Below are 18,758 nucleotides of genomic sequence, written 5' to 3' on the forward strand. Positions count from 1 at the left end.
TTGTGCACCGGGGCCTCCCACTCCTCTTTCTATTCTGGTTAGAGCCAGTTTGCGCTGTTCTGGGAAGGGAGTAGTACACAGCGTTGTATCTGATTTTCAGTTTCTTGGCAATTTCTCGCATGGAATAGCCTTCATTTCTCAGAACAAGAATAGATTGACGAGTTTCAGAAGAAAGTGCTTTGTTTCTGGCTATTTTGAGCCTGTGATCGAACCCACAAATGCTGATGCTCCAGATACTTAACTAGTCTAAAGAAGGCCAGTTTTATTGCTTCTTTAAACAGTTTTCTGCTGGGCTAACATAATTTCAAAATGGTTTTCCAATGATCAATTAGCCTTTTAAAATGATAAACTTGGATTAGCTAACACAACGTGCCATTGGAACACAGGAGTGATGGTTGCTGATAATGGGCCTCTGTACGCCTATGTAGATATTCCATAAAAAATCTGCCGTTTCCAGCTACAATAGTAATATACAACATTAACATTGTTTGCACTGTATTCCGGATCAATTTGATGTTATTTTAATGGACCAAAAATGTGCTTTTCTTTCAAAAACAAGGACATTTATAAGTGACCCCAAACTTATGAATGGTAGTGTATATATAATTAATATATATATATATATATACACAGTACCAGTCAAACGTTTGGACACACCAACTCATTCAAGGGGTTTTCTTTAATATTACTATTTTCTACATTGTAGAATAATAGTGAAGACATCAAAACTATGAAATAACACATATTGAATTATGTCGTAACCAAAAATGTGTTAAACAAATCAAAATATATTTTAGATTTGAGATTCTTCCAAGTAGCCACCCTTTGCCTTGATGACAACTTTGCACAATCTTGGCATTCTCTGAACCAGCTTCACGAGGAATGCTTTTCCAACAGTCTTGAAGGAGTTCCCACATATGCTGAGAACTTGTTAGCTGCTTTTCCTTCACTCTGCGGTCCAACTCCTCCCAAACCATTTCAATTGGGTTGAGGTCGGGTGATTGTGGCGGCCAGGTCATCTGATGCAGCACTCCATCACTCTCCTTCTTGGTCAAATAGCCCTTACACAGCCTGGAGGTGTGCTTTCGGTCATTGTCCTGTTGGAAACCAAATGATAGTCCCACTAAGCGCAAACCAGATGGGATGGCATATCGCTGCAGAATGCTGTGGTAGCCATGCTGGTTGTGTGTCTTGAATTCTAAATAAATCACTGACAGTGTCACCAGCAAAGCACCCCCACACCATCATACCTACTCCTCCATGCATCACGGGTGGAACCACACATGCAGAGATCATCCGTTCACCTACTCTGCGTCTCACAAAGACACGGTGGTTGGATCCAAAAATCTTACATTTGCACTCATCAGACCAAAGGACAGATTTCCACCGGTCTAATGTCCATTGTTCGTGTTTCTTGGCCCAAGCAAGTCTCTTCTTATAATTTGTGTCCTTCAGTAGTGGTTTCTTTGCAGCAATTCGACCATGAAGGCCTGATTCACACAGTCTCCTCTGAACAGTTGATGTTGAGATGTGTCTGTTACATTTATTTGGGCTACAATCTGAGGTGCAGTCAACTATAATGAACTTATCCCAGAGGTGGGACCAAGTCATTGTTTTACAAGTCACAAGTAAGTCTCACGTCTTAGCACTCAAGTCCCAAGTCAAGTCCTAAGTCAAGACATGCAAGTCTGAGTCAAGTCAAGACCGACAAGTCTCAAGTCAAGTCTCAAGTCCTAAACTTTGAGTTTCGAGTCCTAAACAAGTCATAATGTGCTCTTCACCAAATGTAATACTATTTCATATTTTTAACAAGAGTAGTAGTTAGTAAATTACATTTACGCAAATCATGAATGCTTATATATTTATTACTTTCCAAATAAACTTAATATTTCCATGGAAATACATGGGTAGCCATGAGAAAGATACCACCCCCCCCATAGTGAGCGACTATCGAGGATCGCTATGGAGCGCAATCGGGCGATGTAGGCTTGTACACAATCGCCCAACCTTAACACACACACACACACACACACACACACACACACACACACACACACACACACAAACACACACACACACACACACACACACACACACACACACACACACACACACACCCTCTCTGTGTGTGGTTACAGTAGGCTAACATACAGTGGGGCAAAAAAGTATTTAGTCAGCCACCAATTGTGCAAGTTCTCCCACTTAAAAAGATGAGAGAGGCCTGTAATTTTCATCATAGGTACACTTCAACTATGACAGACAAAATTAGAAAAAAAATCCAGAAACTCACATTGTAGGATTTTTAATGAATTTATTTGCAAATTATGGTGGAAAATAAGTATTTGGTCACCTACAAACAAGCAAGATTTCTGGCTCTCACAGACCTGTAACTTATTATTTAAGAGGCTCCTCTGTCCTCCACTCGTTACCTGTATTAATGGCACCTGTTTGAACTTGTTATCAGTATAAAAGACACCTGTCCACAACCTCAAACAGTCACACTCCAAACTCCACTATGGCCAAGACCAAAGAGCTGTCAAAGGACACCAGAAACAAAATTGTAGACCTGCACCAGGCTGGGAAGACTGAATCTGCAATAGGTAAGCAGCTTGGTTTGAAGAAATCAACTGTGGGAGCAATTATTAGGAAATGGAAGACATACAAGACCACTGATAATCTCCCTCGATCTGGGGCTCCACGCAAGATCTCACCCCGTGGGGTCAAAATGATCACAAGAACGGTGAGCAAAAATCCCAGAACCACACGGGGGGACCTAGTGAATGACCTGCAGAGAGCTGGGACCAAAGTAACAAAGCCTACCATCAGTAACACACTACGCCGCCAGGGACTCAAATCCTGCAGTGTCAGACGTGTCCCCCTGCTTAAGCCAGTACATGTCCAGGCCCGTCTGAAGTTTGCTAGAGAGCATTTGGATGATCCAGAAGAAGATTGGGAGAATGTCATATGGTCAGATGAAACCAAAATATAACATTTTGGTAAAAACTCAACTTGTCGTGTTTGGAGGACAAAGAATCCTGAGTTGCATCCAAAGAACACCATACCTACTGTGAAGCATGGGGGTGGAAACATCATGCTTTGGGGCTGTTTTTCTGCAAAGGGACCAGGACGACTGATCCGTGTAAAGGAAAGAATGAATGGGGCCATGTATCGTGAGATTTTGAGTGAAAACCTCCTTCCATCAGCAAGGGCATTGAAGATGAAACGTGGCTGGGTCTTTCAGCATGACAATGATCCCAAACACACCGCCCGGGCAACGAAGGAGTGGCTTCGTAAGAAGCATTTCAAGGCCCTGGAGTGGCCTAGCCAGTCTCCAGATATCAACCCCATAGAAAATCTTTGGAGGGAGTTGAAAGTCCGTGTTGCCCAGCAACAGCCCCAAAACATCACTGCTCTAGAGGAGATCTGCATGGAGGAATGGGCCAAAATACCAGCAACAGTGTGTGAAAACCTTGTGAAGACTTACAGAAAACGTTTGACCTCTGTCATTGCCAACAAACGGTATATAACAAAGTATTGAGATAAACTTTTGTTATTGACCAAATACTTATTTTCCACCATAATTTGCAAATAAATTCATAAAAAATCCTACAATGTGATTTTCTGGATTTTTCCCCCTCATTTTTCCTGTCATAGTTGAAGTGTACCTATGATGAAAATTACAGGCCTCTCTCATCTATTTAAGTTGGAGAACTTGCACAATTGGTTGCTGACTAAATACTTTTTTTGCCCCACTGTATGTCAATGGTTTTAGGAACAGCAGTAACATCAGGCAGGATTTAGGCTACCAACTGCCTAGCCAGTTGTAGCTCAATCTTGGGTGCAATGATCACGTTCCCGCACTGACTGACCATGTGGAGGCTCATTGATTTAATGTTACGTTAGCCTACATGCTACACTAGCAAAGTTGTATATAGCGGTCGGCTATATTATCCACGACTTACCATTCTTTGTGCAGCTTCAAATGCTGAACAAAGTTGGAAGTTGTTGCGCCTCCGTCTGTAATTTCCTTCAAGCATGTTTTGCAAGTTACAATCCGTTTTTTGATGACTACAGCGTAGTCTTTATATCCGAAAATAATAATTTTGGATATCATCTTTCCAAGGGCTCCACCTGAATTCACTCACCAACGTTCCTCTGCACTGCCACACACAACTTTTTCTCAGCTGGCACAATTTGATTGGCTGCTGTCCGATTCAAACTGTAATCCGTTAAATGAAGAGTTGATGCGCTGCACACTTTTTTTAATAGCATCATTTTTTATATTTGGGCTTGGGGAGGGTATCAAGTCAGTTCAAGTCAAAAGGCTCAAGTCCCAAGTGAAGTCACAAGTCATTGGTGTTAAAGTCAAAGTCGAGTTGCAAGTCATCATATTTGTGACTCGAGTCTGACTTGAGTACAAGTCATGTGACACGAGTCCACACCTCTGACTTATCCTATGCAGCAGAGGTAACTCTGAGTCCTCCTTTCCTGTGGTGGTCCTCTTGAGAGCTAGTTTCATCATAGCGCTTGATGTTTTTTGCGACTGCGTTCAAAGTTCTTGAAATGATCCGGCTTGACTGACCTTCATGTTTTAAAGTAATGTTGGACTGTCGTTTCTCTTTGCTTATTTGAGCTGTTCTTGCCATAATATAGACTTGTTTTTTTAGCCCTATTTGGTATCTTCTGTATACCCCCCTACCTTGTCACAACACAACTGACTGGCTCAAACACATTAAGAAGGAAAGAAATTGCAGAAATTAACTTTTAACAAGGCACACATGATAATTGAAATGCATTCCAGGTGAAAACCTCATGAAGCTGGTTCAGAGAATGCCAAGAGTGTGCAAAGCTGTCATTAAGGCAAAGGGTGGCTAGTTGGAAGAATCTCAAATATAAAATACATTTTGATTTGTTTAACACTTTTTTGGTTACTACATGATTCCATATGTGTTATTTAACAGTTTTGATGTCTGCACTATTATTCTACAATGTAGAAAATAGTTGAAAAATATAAAGAAAAACCCTTGAATGAGTAGGTGTGTCCAAACCTTTGACTGGTACTGTATATATACTGTATATCAAATATATTTCATATCAAAGCCCTCCCTTCTCAAGGTGCATCTACATCACAATATCAATGGTAACGTTAGAGTTGAACCGCTAGGAACAAAAGGAACAAACTGTCAAAATGAAGACCAGAATTGATGTGTTTCACTATAAATAAGCCTAAAACATCTGGCTTTTGATTACATAAAAAAAAAATGAAAGTTACTATTTAAACGATATAAACTATGTTTTAAGATCATCTTTGAGAACAAACAATCACCAATGGCATGGCATGGGGACCCCATTGAGTTTGATATAATGTTTGAGCTACTCAGATAGCATAAGAACACAGCTTAAGCCATTGCGAAATGTGTAGAATGGAAGTTAATTAGATTTTAAATGGAAAATGTTTTCTCAGCCCCATGGCTAACTGTATAGAATTGCAAGAAATTACCTTTAAAACGGCAATTCCTTCTCTGCAGCCAGTAAAATGTCCAGTCGGAGACCGCACCATTGACCACGCACACTACCACGTTTAAAAGATAGAATTGAGAGAACATGGGTCTGAGGGAACATGGGGCCCAGGGAACATACGGCTGAGGGAACATAGACATGACCCCACAGAGGTCTAGCAGAGCAGAGAACTAGCAGAGCAGAGGGCTAGCAGAGGGCTAGCAGAGGGCTAGCAAATAGTTAGCAGAGCAGAGAACTCGCAGAGCAGAGAACTAGCAGAGCAGAGGGCTAGCAGAGGGCTACTAGAGCAGAGGGTTAGCAGAGCAGAGGGGTAGCAGTGCAGAAGGGTAGCAGAGCAGAAGGGTAGCAGAGCAGAGGGCTAGCAGAGCAGAGGCCTAGCAGAGGGCTAGCAGAGGGCTAGTAGAGTAGAGGGATAGCAGAGGGCTAGCAGAGCAGAGGGCTTGCAGAGGGCTATCAGAGCAGAGGGCTAGCAGAGCAGAGTGATAGCAGAGGGCTAGCAGAGCAGAGGGCTAGCAGAGCAGAGGGCTATCAGAGGGCTATCAGAACAGAGGGCTAGCAGAGCAGAGTGATAGCAGAGGGCTAGCAGAGCAGAGGCCTAGCAGAGGGCTAGCAGAGGGCTAGTAGAGTAGAGGGATAGCAGAGGGCTAGCAGAGCAGAGGGCTAGCAGAGGGCTATCAGAGGGCTAGCAGAGGGCTAGCAGAGTAGAGGGATAGCAGAGGGCTAGCAGAGCAGAGGGCTAGCAGAGGGCTATCAGAGGGCTATCAGAGGGCTAGCAGAGCAGAGGGCTAGCAGAGGGCTATCAGAGCAGAGGGCTAGCAGAGCAGAGGGCTAGCAGAGCAGAGGCCTTTCAGAGCAGAGGCCTAGCAGAGGGCTAGCAGAGGGCTAGTAGAGTAGAGGGATAGCAGAGGGCTAGCAAAGCAGAGGGCTAGCAGAGGGCTAGCAGAGCAGAGGGCTAACAGAGGGCTATCAGAGGGCTTGCAAGCAGAAGGTTGGAGGCTAGAGGCTGTCTGTGGGCACTGTGGGCAGAGTGCTGCGGGCCACATAAGTGCCATGCCACTTACGTGGGTGGGAAAAACCACTTCAGGAACATGTGTCTGGTGGGTGATGGTGGTGTGTGTGCATCAATCAATCAATCAATCAAATGTATTTATAAAGCCCTTTTTACATCCGCAGATGTCGCAAAGTTCTTACACAGAATCCAGCCTAAAACCCCAAACAGCAAACAATGCAGATGTAGAAGCACGGTGGCTAGGAACAACTCCCTAGAAAGGCAGGAACCTAGGAAGAAACCTAGAGAGGAACCAGGCTCTGAGGGGTGATCAATCCTCTTCTGGCTGTGCTGTGCCAGGTGGAGATTATAAGAGTACATGGCCATTAAGACCAGATCGTTCTCCAAGATGTTCAAATGTTCATAGATGACCAGCAGAGTCAAATAATAATCACAGTGGTTGTAGAGGGTGCAACAAGTCAGCACCTCAGAATTAACTGTCAGTTGTCTTGTCATAGCCGAGCATTCAGAGGTCGAGACAGCAGGTGGGGTAGAGAGGGAGAGAGAGATGGAGGGAGAGAGAGAGAGAGAGAGAGAGAGAGAGAGAGAGAGAGAGAGAGAGAGAGAGAGAGAGAGAGAGAGAGAGAGAGAGAGAGAGAGAGAGAGAGAGAGAGAGAGAGAGAGAGAGAGAGAAAGAAAGAAAGAAAGAAAGAAAGAAAGAAAGAAAGAAAGAAAGAAAGAAAGAAAGAGAAAAAGGGAGCGGGAGAGAGAGGGTCAAAAACAACAGGTCCAGGACAAGGTAGCACGTCCATTGAACAGGTCAGGGTTCAAAGGCCGCAGGCAGAACAGTTGAAACTGGAGCAGCAGCATGACAAGGAGGGTGTATTATGGTCCTTGAGGGCCACACAGTATAAGAGTTTACTGGTATCATGTGCAGTCATTGTTTGGGAGGTTAAAGTAGCAGGAACAGATGTATTCAAGCAGAACCCTTTTTTTCTGTTATTATAATCTAATAATCTAATCTAAAAGGCTCTGGATTAAAGGGGTGGTAGGAGTGTATGTATGTGATACCTGGGTTGAAGAGGACGATGGCTCGAAGGCACCCCAGCTCTGTCTTATCCATCTGCATGTCTCTCATCTTGGACACCAGTTCTGTGAGCACTCTGGATGGAGAGAGGGAGACACATAGACAGGCTCTTAGAGATCTGACCATCAGCCAGCAACACCTCCCTTGGTCATCGTTCATTACACCCTCCTTTATCTACAGGTGAAACTCAATACAAATCAATTGACAACAAGGCCCCACTGGCCTGACACACATGGGATGTTCAACCAGCTAGAAACCGTACAGCCCTGCCTACACCACGTGATTCAAGCTGCTTAGAACATGTCTGATAAAAGGAAATACATGAACGACATAGCGCAAACATAATCACAGACTGTAACCGAACACTGACATTCCCGGCACCCGCATGTGACATCACTAGGCGGGGCTGCGTTTCGTTTTGGGAGTATGACCCGACTGCTCAAACTCCTCACCCCTCTCTGACTCCATCACGCCCGCTCTCTCTCTCCCTCTCCCTATGTCACTCTTTCAAGTCAATTGCAGCTCTTAGCTCATCCTAATTTAATTTGCCTGTTGGAACAATGAGGGTAAAAAAAGACTTGAGTGTTTAAGTTAACCGCCCTCTTCATTTGTATGGCAGAGAGAAGAGAAGAGAAGAGGAAAGGAGAGGAGAAGGAGCAGATAGAGCTTCATTATCAGTCATCTTAATGCGTCCCCAGTTAATGCAAAGATGTAATCCATCCATTAGAAGTAGTGAACTGGCAGTATGCTAATCACTGAGCACAGATTCCCAGCTGGGGATAGAGGGAGATGGAGAGAGAGAGTGGGAGGGGGGAGAAAGAGAAGGAGAGAGAGAAGAGAGAAAGAGAGCAGAGGGAGTGAAGGATGGGAAAGAGAGAGAGAGAGAGAGAGAGAGAGAGAGAGAGAGAGCGAGAGAGAGAGCGAGAGAGAGAGAGAGAGAGAGAGAGAGAGAGAGCTGTTGCCCTCAAAAGAACACTTCAGTGTGTGACTCAGCATGCCAGGGGACACAGGGTTTAGAGCGTTGGAGTGCTTAACAATACCATCTCTTGGATTGATCTCACAGTGGATGGCCTTATCAACTTCTGTGTACACTGAGAAGGCATATACTGTTCTTTTGTATACATTCGTCTATACAAATGTGACTTTAAAAAACAAACAATGCAACAATAGGCATCAAATGTGACTAATGGAAAAGAAGGTCAATATCTGCTTTGGACTAGTCACAGCCTGCCATGGGATTGCAGTCAAAAGAGTGGGATTTCATCAGGAACGCATTTAAATAGATTTTTTTCAAAATGTCTGTCTGAGCAGATCTCCATCTCCCTGTAATGTCCGTTGCCTGTAGCCATACATATTTAATGAATGTGTGTTAATCAATAATAAGAGCACTCTCTGTTACGCATCACTACCTCTTCTTCTGACAGAGCCTTTTCACTGTTACAGGTCAGGGTCTACTTTTCTCTTGCCCAAATTGTGGAAACTGTGGAAACTTCGCATAGCAACCAACAAAAATGTATTTCACAAAGCTGATTGTATCAAGGCAGTGTCAACAGGGTGATCTTGACTACCTGTCAAAGATGGCTCCCACTCCAGCACTGTGGGCGCTGTTACGATGGACGTGTAGCCCTGTTGCTAGGAGGATCCCATCTTTCACCGCTATCGAACGGTGTGAGAAGGATGCGATGAGTAGCTCATTCCACCCTGAGGGAAAAAAGTGAGGGAAGGAAGAATAAGAAGAGAGATAAGGAGTGAAAACCTATTACAAAGTTCATCAAGTTGCATTCCACATTCAAACTAAATTGAGCTGACAACAAGGGAAGGGAATTCCAATGAATCAATGCTAGGCTGATTAGGCAAACCAGAAAGCTCTTTCATGCATAGGTTGTGGGCCATTAACAGCCCATCTCAGACGTGCATCCCAGAGAGACAAGTGTTTAACAGGGTGTACTGCGCCTGCCATCCCAATAAAGGGAAAACACTTCATATACCAAGTAAGGGTAAAGCACGGAGAGCGTTGTGCTGTTTGAGTGACAGGGCTCCTTTAACTGTTCTGCCTAGCAACACTATCCGCTTTTCCCCAGAGTTGAGCTGGGAATGAGAGGGGCTAGAATGCTTTAATCTGTGAGACAGCAGAACCAAAGTGGTTATTTATAGAAGACGTGAGCTGAGCGCTGAGAAGAAGAGAGAGGACGCTCTCAGCTAGCTCCAGAACAGCTCTTTCTCAGAAGGTCTCACTCTCTCAATCACTATAGGTGCCCAGAAGGAGAATGGTTAGACGGGGTAGGAGAGGGTTAGAGAGATGGATGGGGATGGATTGGCTTCCTCAGGGTGAGTTTGGAAGTGAACGGTGTAATTCTTAAGTGATAATGCACGAGAAGCAGGTGTTTGGAGGATATATTGGCACAGGTTTGTCGAGGGCCGGCAAACCATGCCAATATATCCTCCAAACACCGGCTTTGAGGGCATTATCGCTTTTATACAACAAGTTATCAACATATTCAAATAATGATTGACATTTTTATAAAAAAAATATTTTGATGAATTCATTCATACTATTTCATACTTCCACAAGATATAGTCCTGACACAAATCTAGTGTTGCTACCCAAGCCGACTGGTTGTCCATTACTCTTGGTTCGGTTGCCAGTCTTTTTTGTTCTGTATCTATGGACGCGACCCATATTGGCTGGCAACGTTCTTATCCCTTGCTTGCCAGCTAGACAACAACTACTAACTTACAGTCATGTCAAACAGTGCAGCCAGAATAACAATGAAGTAGCTGCATTTGCATGTGTTAAGCTGTTTTCTAGTGACATGTATTTGGATACATCAATAACAATGAGCTAATGATGCGCAATTTCACCTGGCATAGAACATAAGTTCTCTTGTCAGAACACTGTTGTTCGAGAGCTAACCTAGAACACAGCTAACACAATCACTTCAAACTGAAGCTGGAAAGACTTCAAACTAGCTGCACTTCGTTTCATTTTGCTTGTTTTCTATTGATAGTTCTTTGTATATATCCATAAAAATGGTGTTGATTCATAATTTCGACTGGCTGAGAAAAGCTGCCTACCTGTCTCATCCCGACTCCCGAAACCTTCATTACTATGGGACAGCTGGAGATCGAATTTGAATAATGAAACAATGTTGCAAATGTCGGAGAGACAGACAGCAAGATTTATACAAATCTCCGCTGTTGAAAACCAAACGTCATAGATTTAGCCGGTGGTAACTTGTGGAATAGACACCGGCTGGAATGCGGTTTTAACCAATCAGCTTTCAGGATTAGACCCACCCGTCGTATAAGGAGCGACAAGCAATCAGCAACATATAGGGAAAATACTTAAAAAACCCTCACAAATGATGATAGCATACATAAAGAATATGACAGATTATTCAGTCTATGAGATTGACTGCTCTTGACCTACAAATAGCCTACAAAGCCCATAATGCTGCAGTGACCTGCCCATGGGGATGCTGATGTGGTCTGATTAATGTTCATGACCTGGTCGTGTTGAACTCACCTGCTCGTAGGAGGATGACCTGGTCGTCCAGGGGCAGCTCAGAGAAGTGGGGGATCCTCTTGGCCCACTCCACCAGTGTAAAGAGCTGCTTGTCGGCTGCTTGGCAGATGTTAGTCACCGGGTCATTGGGCTGGAGAGAGACATACGGGAAGGATTGCTGTAACAAATACATTTAGCAAAGACTGAAAGATACTTAAGTGATAATGCCCAAAAAGACAGTGTTTGGAGGATATATTGGCACGCATATTGCAAACCGTGCCAATATATCCTCCAAACACCGGCTTTGAGGGCATTATCACTTTTATACAACGGGTTACCAGATTTCATTTGAATATTGAAACAATGTTCCAAATGTCGGAGAGACAGACAGCAATGTTTATACAAATCTCTGCTGTTGAAAACTAAATGTTAGTCTAAAAGAAATATGAGATAATGTCTAGATGCTTTTTATAGTGGAGATCAAGTTTATAAATAGCCTGGTTGGGCTGATGAGACAGTGGATTGCGCAGTCAGATGGAACAGAGTAAATAGGCATTTTAACATCATAGATTTAGCCAGTGGTAACTTGTGGAATAGACCTCAGCTGGAATGTGGTTTTAACCAATCAGCATTCAGGATTAGACCCCCCCCCCCCCCCCCCGTTTTATAAATTGTGACGTGTGTGGTTGAGTGTGTATTATGAACACTGTGTGCATGTGCATTCTTGCTGCATACAGTATGTGTCCAGTCACAGCAGTGCACCACCGGATGAGAGAGCAGCACAGGGCCTGATCTGCTGAGCCAAGACCCCCCCCCCCCCCACACACACACACACCCCTGCCTTGTGAATGATCACCTCTGAGGAGGAGCGAGCAGGAAGGCAAAACAAACAATGATTCTGTCCCAGCCCGAGGAGGAAATACCTGCAGAGAAGCAGCAGTAAAAAATGACTCTCTCCAAGCAAGCAATTCCTTTGGAAAACTTCTACCTACAGAGGGCCATATGGAGTGTTCAGACAGAAAGCAAAAAGAGGTTGAACTGACACAGAGTTAAGGAAAAACTGTTTGGGTGTTCAAGTGTGAATTAATTTAATGCGTGAGCGTACGAGAATGAGTCTTAAAAAGGCAATTCCACCACTTTTCAACCTTACTACCTTACTCTCTATCTCCAGCACAATAGCAATGTCTACAGTGCATTTCTGTTTTGTAGAAAAAAAAGAACTACCTGATGACATCTTCAAAAGTTAAAACATTTTAAAAACTCATTGCAGTTTTTGAAAATCAAAGTTTTTTTGCTTTTAATCCTAACCTCTTTTAATGACCTTTCTTCTTATCGTTTTAACCACAAATCATTGAAACGCACCGTTTTCACATATGTAGACACTGGTTTGGTGCTGGAGATATTGAATATGAAGTTGAAAAGAGGCAGAATTGCCCTTTATGAAAATAGCTTTCAAGAAAGCTAAACAAGTTATAGACTCTGTAATTATATGAAATAGTGAGACTGTATTCTCACTCACCACCTGGGTTATATTCCTGACTCAGACAGAGTAAAGTCTGGATGAAAAAGGTCAAAATGTAAAGTATATGGACGAAAAGTTAGCAGAGGACAACATGAAAATGAGAGATCTGAAAGATAGAGGAAAAGAACTGAGAGAGAGAGAGTGTAGGATGGATGGAAATACGGTTGTGAACGGACAAGAGCAAAGAAACCTCAAGTTTTAGAAGCTATCAAACTGAAGGCCTCACTCGAGGCCTCACTCAACCAAGGAGGAAACCGTGGTTCGTGAAGGAGGCAAGCACTTCTAACGTATAAACATATCCAGTGGAGAGAAAAAATGTCCCCATCAATGTTATCAATAACAAAACGTATCTTCTCTCACTCCCCAACTTCTCTCTCTCACCAAATCCCACAGATCAATGCTGAAAGCTCGGAAGATCTCCAACTGTAGCTCTCTGGAGAAGATTAGAGTAAGATGAGGAAAATGAATTGCACCTCCTCTTCCTTCCATTCTTCCTCTACTTCAAATGCTCAGGCCTAAGACTACCCACTCCATCCCCCCTTCCTTCCTCCCTCCCTATAGTGTGAAACTATCACTGACTGACGAGAATCAGATACGACCGCTTGAAATATGAAACAGTATGAAACAGTTAACCAGACACAAAGCCAGCACTGTTTTGAAAACTGAAAGTAGTTTTTCTTTGGGAGGAGGAAGAAAAGCATCTTATAAATATTGAAGCATCTGGTCTCTGTGGGAGTCGTTGTGGACCGCACGGCTCAGCGCGACAGTTTTTTCGCCTGTATTTCTCCTTCAAACACATAAACAAATCTGCTAATTCATTCCAAAGGCAGCCGCAGCCCAAACAAAACAAAACAAAAGGGGCTGTATTTTGTGTCCCTGTCGAGGCCTCTCAAAAGAATACAACTCCCAGAGTTCTCGTTAAACACGGGGAAGGCTCATGAATATTGCATGGCTCTCTTAGCCGTGTTTACACTGACCTCGTTTCTCACTGTATACACCATGAAGATGACAGGAGAGAACATAGACCACACTCCCGCCATGAGCACATATTACCTCACTGCAGGTGAGTGAGAAGACACCAGTCAGAGGATGTTACGGGGAGTCACAGTGGAAGAGACCACAATGCCTTCCGAGGTCTGGAAGAATAATTGTATTTTTATTTAACCTTTATTTAACTAGGCAAGTCAGTTAAGGACAAATTCTTATTTACAATGATGAACTTCTTAACTATCTTCTTAAGATGATTGTCGCTAGGCAACCGAGCTAGCTAGCTATCTATATTAAACATGTTCAATTGCTTTCATTAGCTTATTTTCTCTCTGCCTTGAGTTTAAGACAAAGGTTCAGCTATCTTGGAATTAAGAATATTTCCAAATATTTTCTCACAATGAAATATAGGAAGAAACTTAAGAACATTTTCAATAACTTTATTGAGGAATAGCAACTTTTCATGAATGTATTTTTAAGTATAAAGTTAAGGAAAAAATGGCACTCAAGTATACGTTTCTTCTTAAGAAGATTTTGTGAATTCGGGCCCAGGCCAAGAGGGACCACCGTGACCTTACAGAACCCATAGCTGTCTGTGAGAGAAACTCTTTTACATTCCTTCTCTGTGAACATCCTTCGCTCTGGAGGATAGGGGGCCAGCTGATCATTTTCTGAAAGAGACGTAACCCTCCCCAGAGGAGAGACGTAACCCTCCCTTGAGAAAGAGATAGAGAGATGTGGAAAGGGAGTGTGAGCGTTTGGGCTTATGAGAGACGCTTTGAGGACACCTCTTAATGCTTGCCGCAAACATGAGTGTTTTTTGTTCCAGACTGAATTGAAGGCTTTTGTGTGCATTATTCACAGCCAATATCCATCTCAGCCTCTCCTCTCACGGAAATGCCTGGCTTGCATATCGTCCTATTAAATTTTGATCACTTGTGGAGGGGAGAGATCAGAGACTGGCTTTTACATTTTTCATATTCTGCTTAAACCCCACGATAGTTGCGTGACAACAAAGAGAAATGTGGTAGTCAATAGATGATTTGTCCCTAATCCAAATTTCCAACAAAATTGTGAGTTGAGAGTAAAGATCTCATGATGGGCTGTTTGTTGAAGAAGAGTATTGAGAGTACCCTCAACCAAGTATCCTCTGAACAACATTAGCGTACCTCTCTGTTTGGACAGACACAGCAGAGAGAGAGAGACAAATAATTATGCAATTTGGCAGATTCAAACAGCACACAAGGTTGGATTATACACGGACAGAATGAGAAAAATTCATAGCGAAAGAGAGAGGGATAGTGAGAAAGAGCCAGACAGAGGTATGAAAAAATCCCCAGAAAGGCGTGTTACCCCACTCCTCCCCATCCCTCCCTCCTTGAAGAGAAGGCCCTGGCTTGTTTGACTGAAGGCATGTTACTAATGCCTGTTTAACTCTGGTTCTAGGTCACCATGAGATAAGTACACTTTATTCAGCTTCGCCAAACCCTGGTCATTAGACAGTGGCAGTCCCCATTCATGGTGTGCATTCACGGGCCCTGGCCCAGGGATTCACTAACACAGGGGGCAGAGGGGATCCTAATATACTGGGACTGCCTGCCAAGGGGACACCGCACGGGGACACATTCCAACACTGACTGTGCCTCTCTACCCTTGTTTAATCGACTCCTAACTATGGATGCACGATATATTGGTGAACATATCGGAATAGGACGATATTAGCTAAAAATGCCAACATAAGTATCGGCCGATGTCTAGTTTAACGCCGAAGTTAAAAACCGATGTCAAAGCTACCGTGCTTACCTATATAACGTAGCTACACATGCAACCTAGCCCACAATGTCTGCTGTGTGGATCGAGCAGTCAACAAGTCCAGCAGTCATTTGAAAGAGTAAGAACATTTCAGTGAGACAACTCAAAGGGCGAAATCCATCAAAGCCAGGATAATGGAATTCATTGCCCTTGACAATCAACTGTTCTCTGTCGTGGGTGATGTTGGCTTTCGCTGACTGGTCGAGCACCAGTACACACTACCAAGTGCGCTATTTTTCAGATGTTGCCCTACCTACTGCTATTAGTTTCACAACATACATACTATGGAACGCCGTTTGGGTCTTTGCGTGTCAAAAAAGATACAGTAGCACTGTCAAAGCTGTACAAAAAAGTCTGCAAACACCGGCCACGAACGATGTGTTCCCAATACCGCGTTGGTAATAAAGTAAAATTTGTTCGACCGCAACTTCTGGGGCAGCTAGCTTTAGCTTGGTACCTAGCTAGCACCAATACAACCAGCCTGAAAACAATGACCAGTAGAACCTGCAGTCATTTTCATTCAATCTTAGCAATGATTTAGGAATCCTTGTGAGTATTTGCTAGGTTGCCACTTGTTGTTTGCTTATTGAAATTGAACTTCAGTTCATGAAAATAAATAGCTAGCCAGCTACTTAACCCTGTTGCCCAAAGCTAACGTTATAACCAGCCAGCTAGCCTCATCTGGCTAGTGAGGCTCGACCGGACCGGGTTATGTGTTGTGAAGCTAGCCACAATAAGGATTAGGCACAATCGTGTAACTTGCGGTTTGCCTTCAAAATAAAAGTATGTCTTTGACAGTGATGCAAATGAATACAAATAGTATAATTATGCCATAATTTTACCTTGAAGGCTAAGCGCAAAGTCCACTATTGTGGCTAATCCTTATTGTGGCTAGCTTCACATAGATGGGTCCGACCACCATTATTGAAATAAGAACTGTCTTACAAATTAGGGTTATTATAGATGATGACACCTAGCTATATAGTTAGCTAGCTAACTATAGCTACTAAATCAGATGTCGTGTTATTTGACACGTCAAATAGTGTTATTTGACATGTATCTTTTTTGACACGCAAAGACCCAAACAGCGTTACATAGAATTCCTGGCTGATAATGAAACGACTGAACAAATGAACCAAGAAACAGCACAGCAAGTAAGTGAAAGAAATCGGTTTTGATTATGTTTTACTGGTAGTGGGGACATACGTAAATGCCATTTTTGGTCAGTGTGGTGTTTGTGTGAGTGTAACCTTTATTTAACTAGGCAAGTCAGTTAAGACCAAATTCTTATTTACAATGACGGCCCGGACGACGCTGCGCCAATTGTGCGCCACCCTTTGGGACTCCCAATCACGGCCGGATGTGATACAGCCTGGATTCAAACCAGGGACTGTAGTGACGCCTCTTGCACTGAGATGCAGTGCAAGAGTACTATTTAACTGTACTAGAACGCTTAAAAGGCAGCTAAAATGTAAAATATTGGTTATCGGTATCAGGTTTTTTTGGCAAGGAAAATATCGGATACTGTTATCGGCCCAAAAAAATCATATGGATGCATCACTACTCCTACCTTTTCATATGATTATGAGGATCGTTTTCAGTGTCAATTGAAATATCAATAGAAGGGGAACTAGGAGGTGTCTCAGCAGTTGTCTTTAGCTAGGGCAAATTAGATTAATAAAAATGTCACACATTACCCAATCTACATGGCCTATTGAACTACAACTCCCCATTACAATCATTACCTTAAACCATAGCAAGAAATAAACGAAAACCTACAAATATGGATCCACTAGAAATGACCAAGAATTACTCGAAAATGACCAAAACAACTGGTATTTCTCTGCCTTTATCAAAGCTATATTTCTAGAAAAGATCGATATCCTCCTCTATCTCCTGCAGGGCACCCCCTGTTGGTGTCAGAGCCCCAGCGGTGAGATGTAGAGCGGAGTAGTTACGGCAAGGCGAAGCCCAGACAGACACACACACACACAGTGATTTAGTGTGTCAGAGAGCTGCCAGCCCCTCCCCTCTCCTTTCCCTCTCCTCCCAAATGTCAACGCTCATCACGTACATTTCCATCTACCCATAAACAGCTCCCATTTACTCACATAACAGCCTTCAGAGTTCTACCTTCACTTCACAGGACACTTCCCCCCCAGAACAGACGAGTCCAAGAAGAAGCCCTCACTCCCTCCCTCCTTCCTCTGTCCCGCTCTCCCTCCTTCCCTCTCCTACACAACTGCTCTGTGTCTGTTGTTCCAGTAGGATTCCTGAGAAACCAGAGGTTGGTGAGATGCTGTCGGTAAAACCTTCCTTAGATTAGATGATCAAATCACATACAACTGGTGTAGAATTCACCGTGAAATGCTTGCTTACGAAGCCTTCCCAACAATGCAGAGTTAAAATATATAAACAGTAACACAAGAGTGGAGCAATATAAAGGGAGTACCAGTACCAGAGCAATGGGCAAAGGTGTGAGGTATTTGAGGTAGATACAGTGCATTTGGAAAGAATTCAGACCCCTTGACTTTTTCCACATTTTGTTACGTTACAGCCTTATTCTAAAATTGATTAAATAAAACATTTTCCTTAACAATCTATAACCCATAATGACAAAGCGAAAACAGGTTTTTAGAAGTTTTTGCTAATTTATTAACGATAAAAAACATAAATACCTTATTTACAAAGGTATTCAGACCCTTTGCTATGGGACTTGAAATTGAGCTCAGGTGCAGCCCGTTTCCATTGATCATCCTTGAGATGTTTCTACAACTTGATTGGAGTCCACCTGTGGTAAATTCAATTGATTGAACATTATTTGGAAAGGCACACACCTGTCTATATAAAGCCCCACAGAGCAAAGACTAACCCATGAGGTTGAAGGAATTGTCAGTAGAGCTCCGAGCCAAGATTGAGTCGAGGCATAGATCTGGGAGGTACCAAAAAATGTCTGCAGCATTGAAGGTCCCCAAAAACACAGTGGCCTCCCTCATTCCTAAATGGAAGAAGTTTGGAACCACCAAGACTTTTAATAAAGCTGGCTGCCCGGCCAAACTGAGCAATCGGGGGAGAAGGGCCTTGGTCAGGGAGGTGACCAAGAACCCGATGGTCACTCTGAAAGAGCTCCAGAGTTCCTCTGTGAAGATGGGAGAACCTTCCAGAAGGACAACCATCTCTGCAGCACCCCACCAATCAGACCTTTATGGTAGAGTGGCCAGATGGAAGCCACTCCTCAGTAAGGCACATGACAGCCCGCTTGGAGTTGGCCAAAAGGCACCTAAAGACTCTCAGACCATGAGAAACAAGATTCTCTGGTCTGATGAAACCAAGATTG

General features: G+C 43.3%; 1 protein-coding gene across 7 annotated transcripts in view; it reads right to left on the minus strand.

Annotated features, from left to right (window-relative positions):
• Positions 1-18,758, minus strand: part of LOC129864070 (retinoic acid receptor RXR-alpha-A) — a 162,526-nt gene that overhangs the window by 13,224 nt on the left and 130,544 nt on the right. For all 7 annotated transcript variants that reach the window (XM_055936651.1, XM_055936653.1, XM_055936647.1 and 4 more), the window contains 3 exons: positions 11,122-11,251; positions 9,164-9,296; positions 7,580-7,671 (listed from right to left, as the gene is read on the minus strand). In XM_055936651.1, coding sequence (XP_055792626.1) covers positions 7,580-7,671; positions 9,164-9,296; positions 11,122-11,251 — 355 coding nt within the window. The remainder of the gene's footprint in view (positions 1-7,579; positions 7,672-9,163; positions 9,297-11,121; positions 11,252-18,758) is intronic.

Source organism: Salvelinus fontinalis, chromosome 10 (genome assembly GCF_029448725.1).
Source record: "Salvelinus fontinalis isolate EN_2023a chromosome 10, ASM2944872v1, whole genome shotgun sequence".
NCBI classification, from domain to species: Eukaryota; Metazoa; Chordata; class Actinopteri; order Salmoniformes; family Salmonidae; genus Salvelinus; species Salvelinus fontinalis.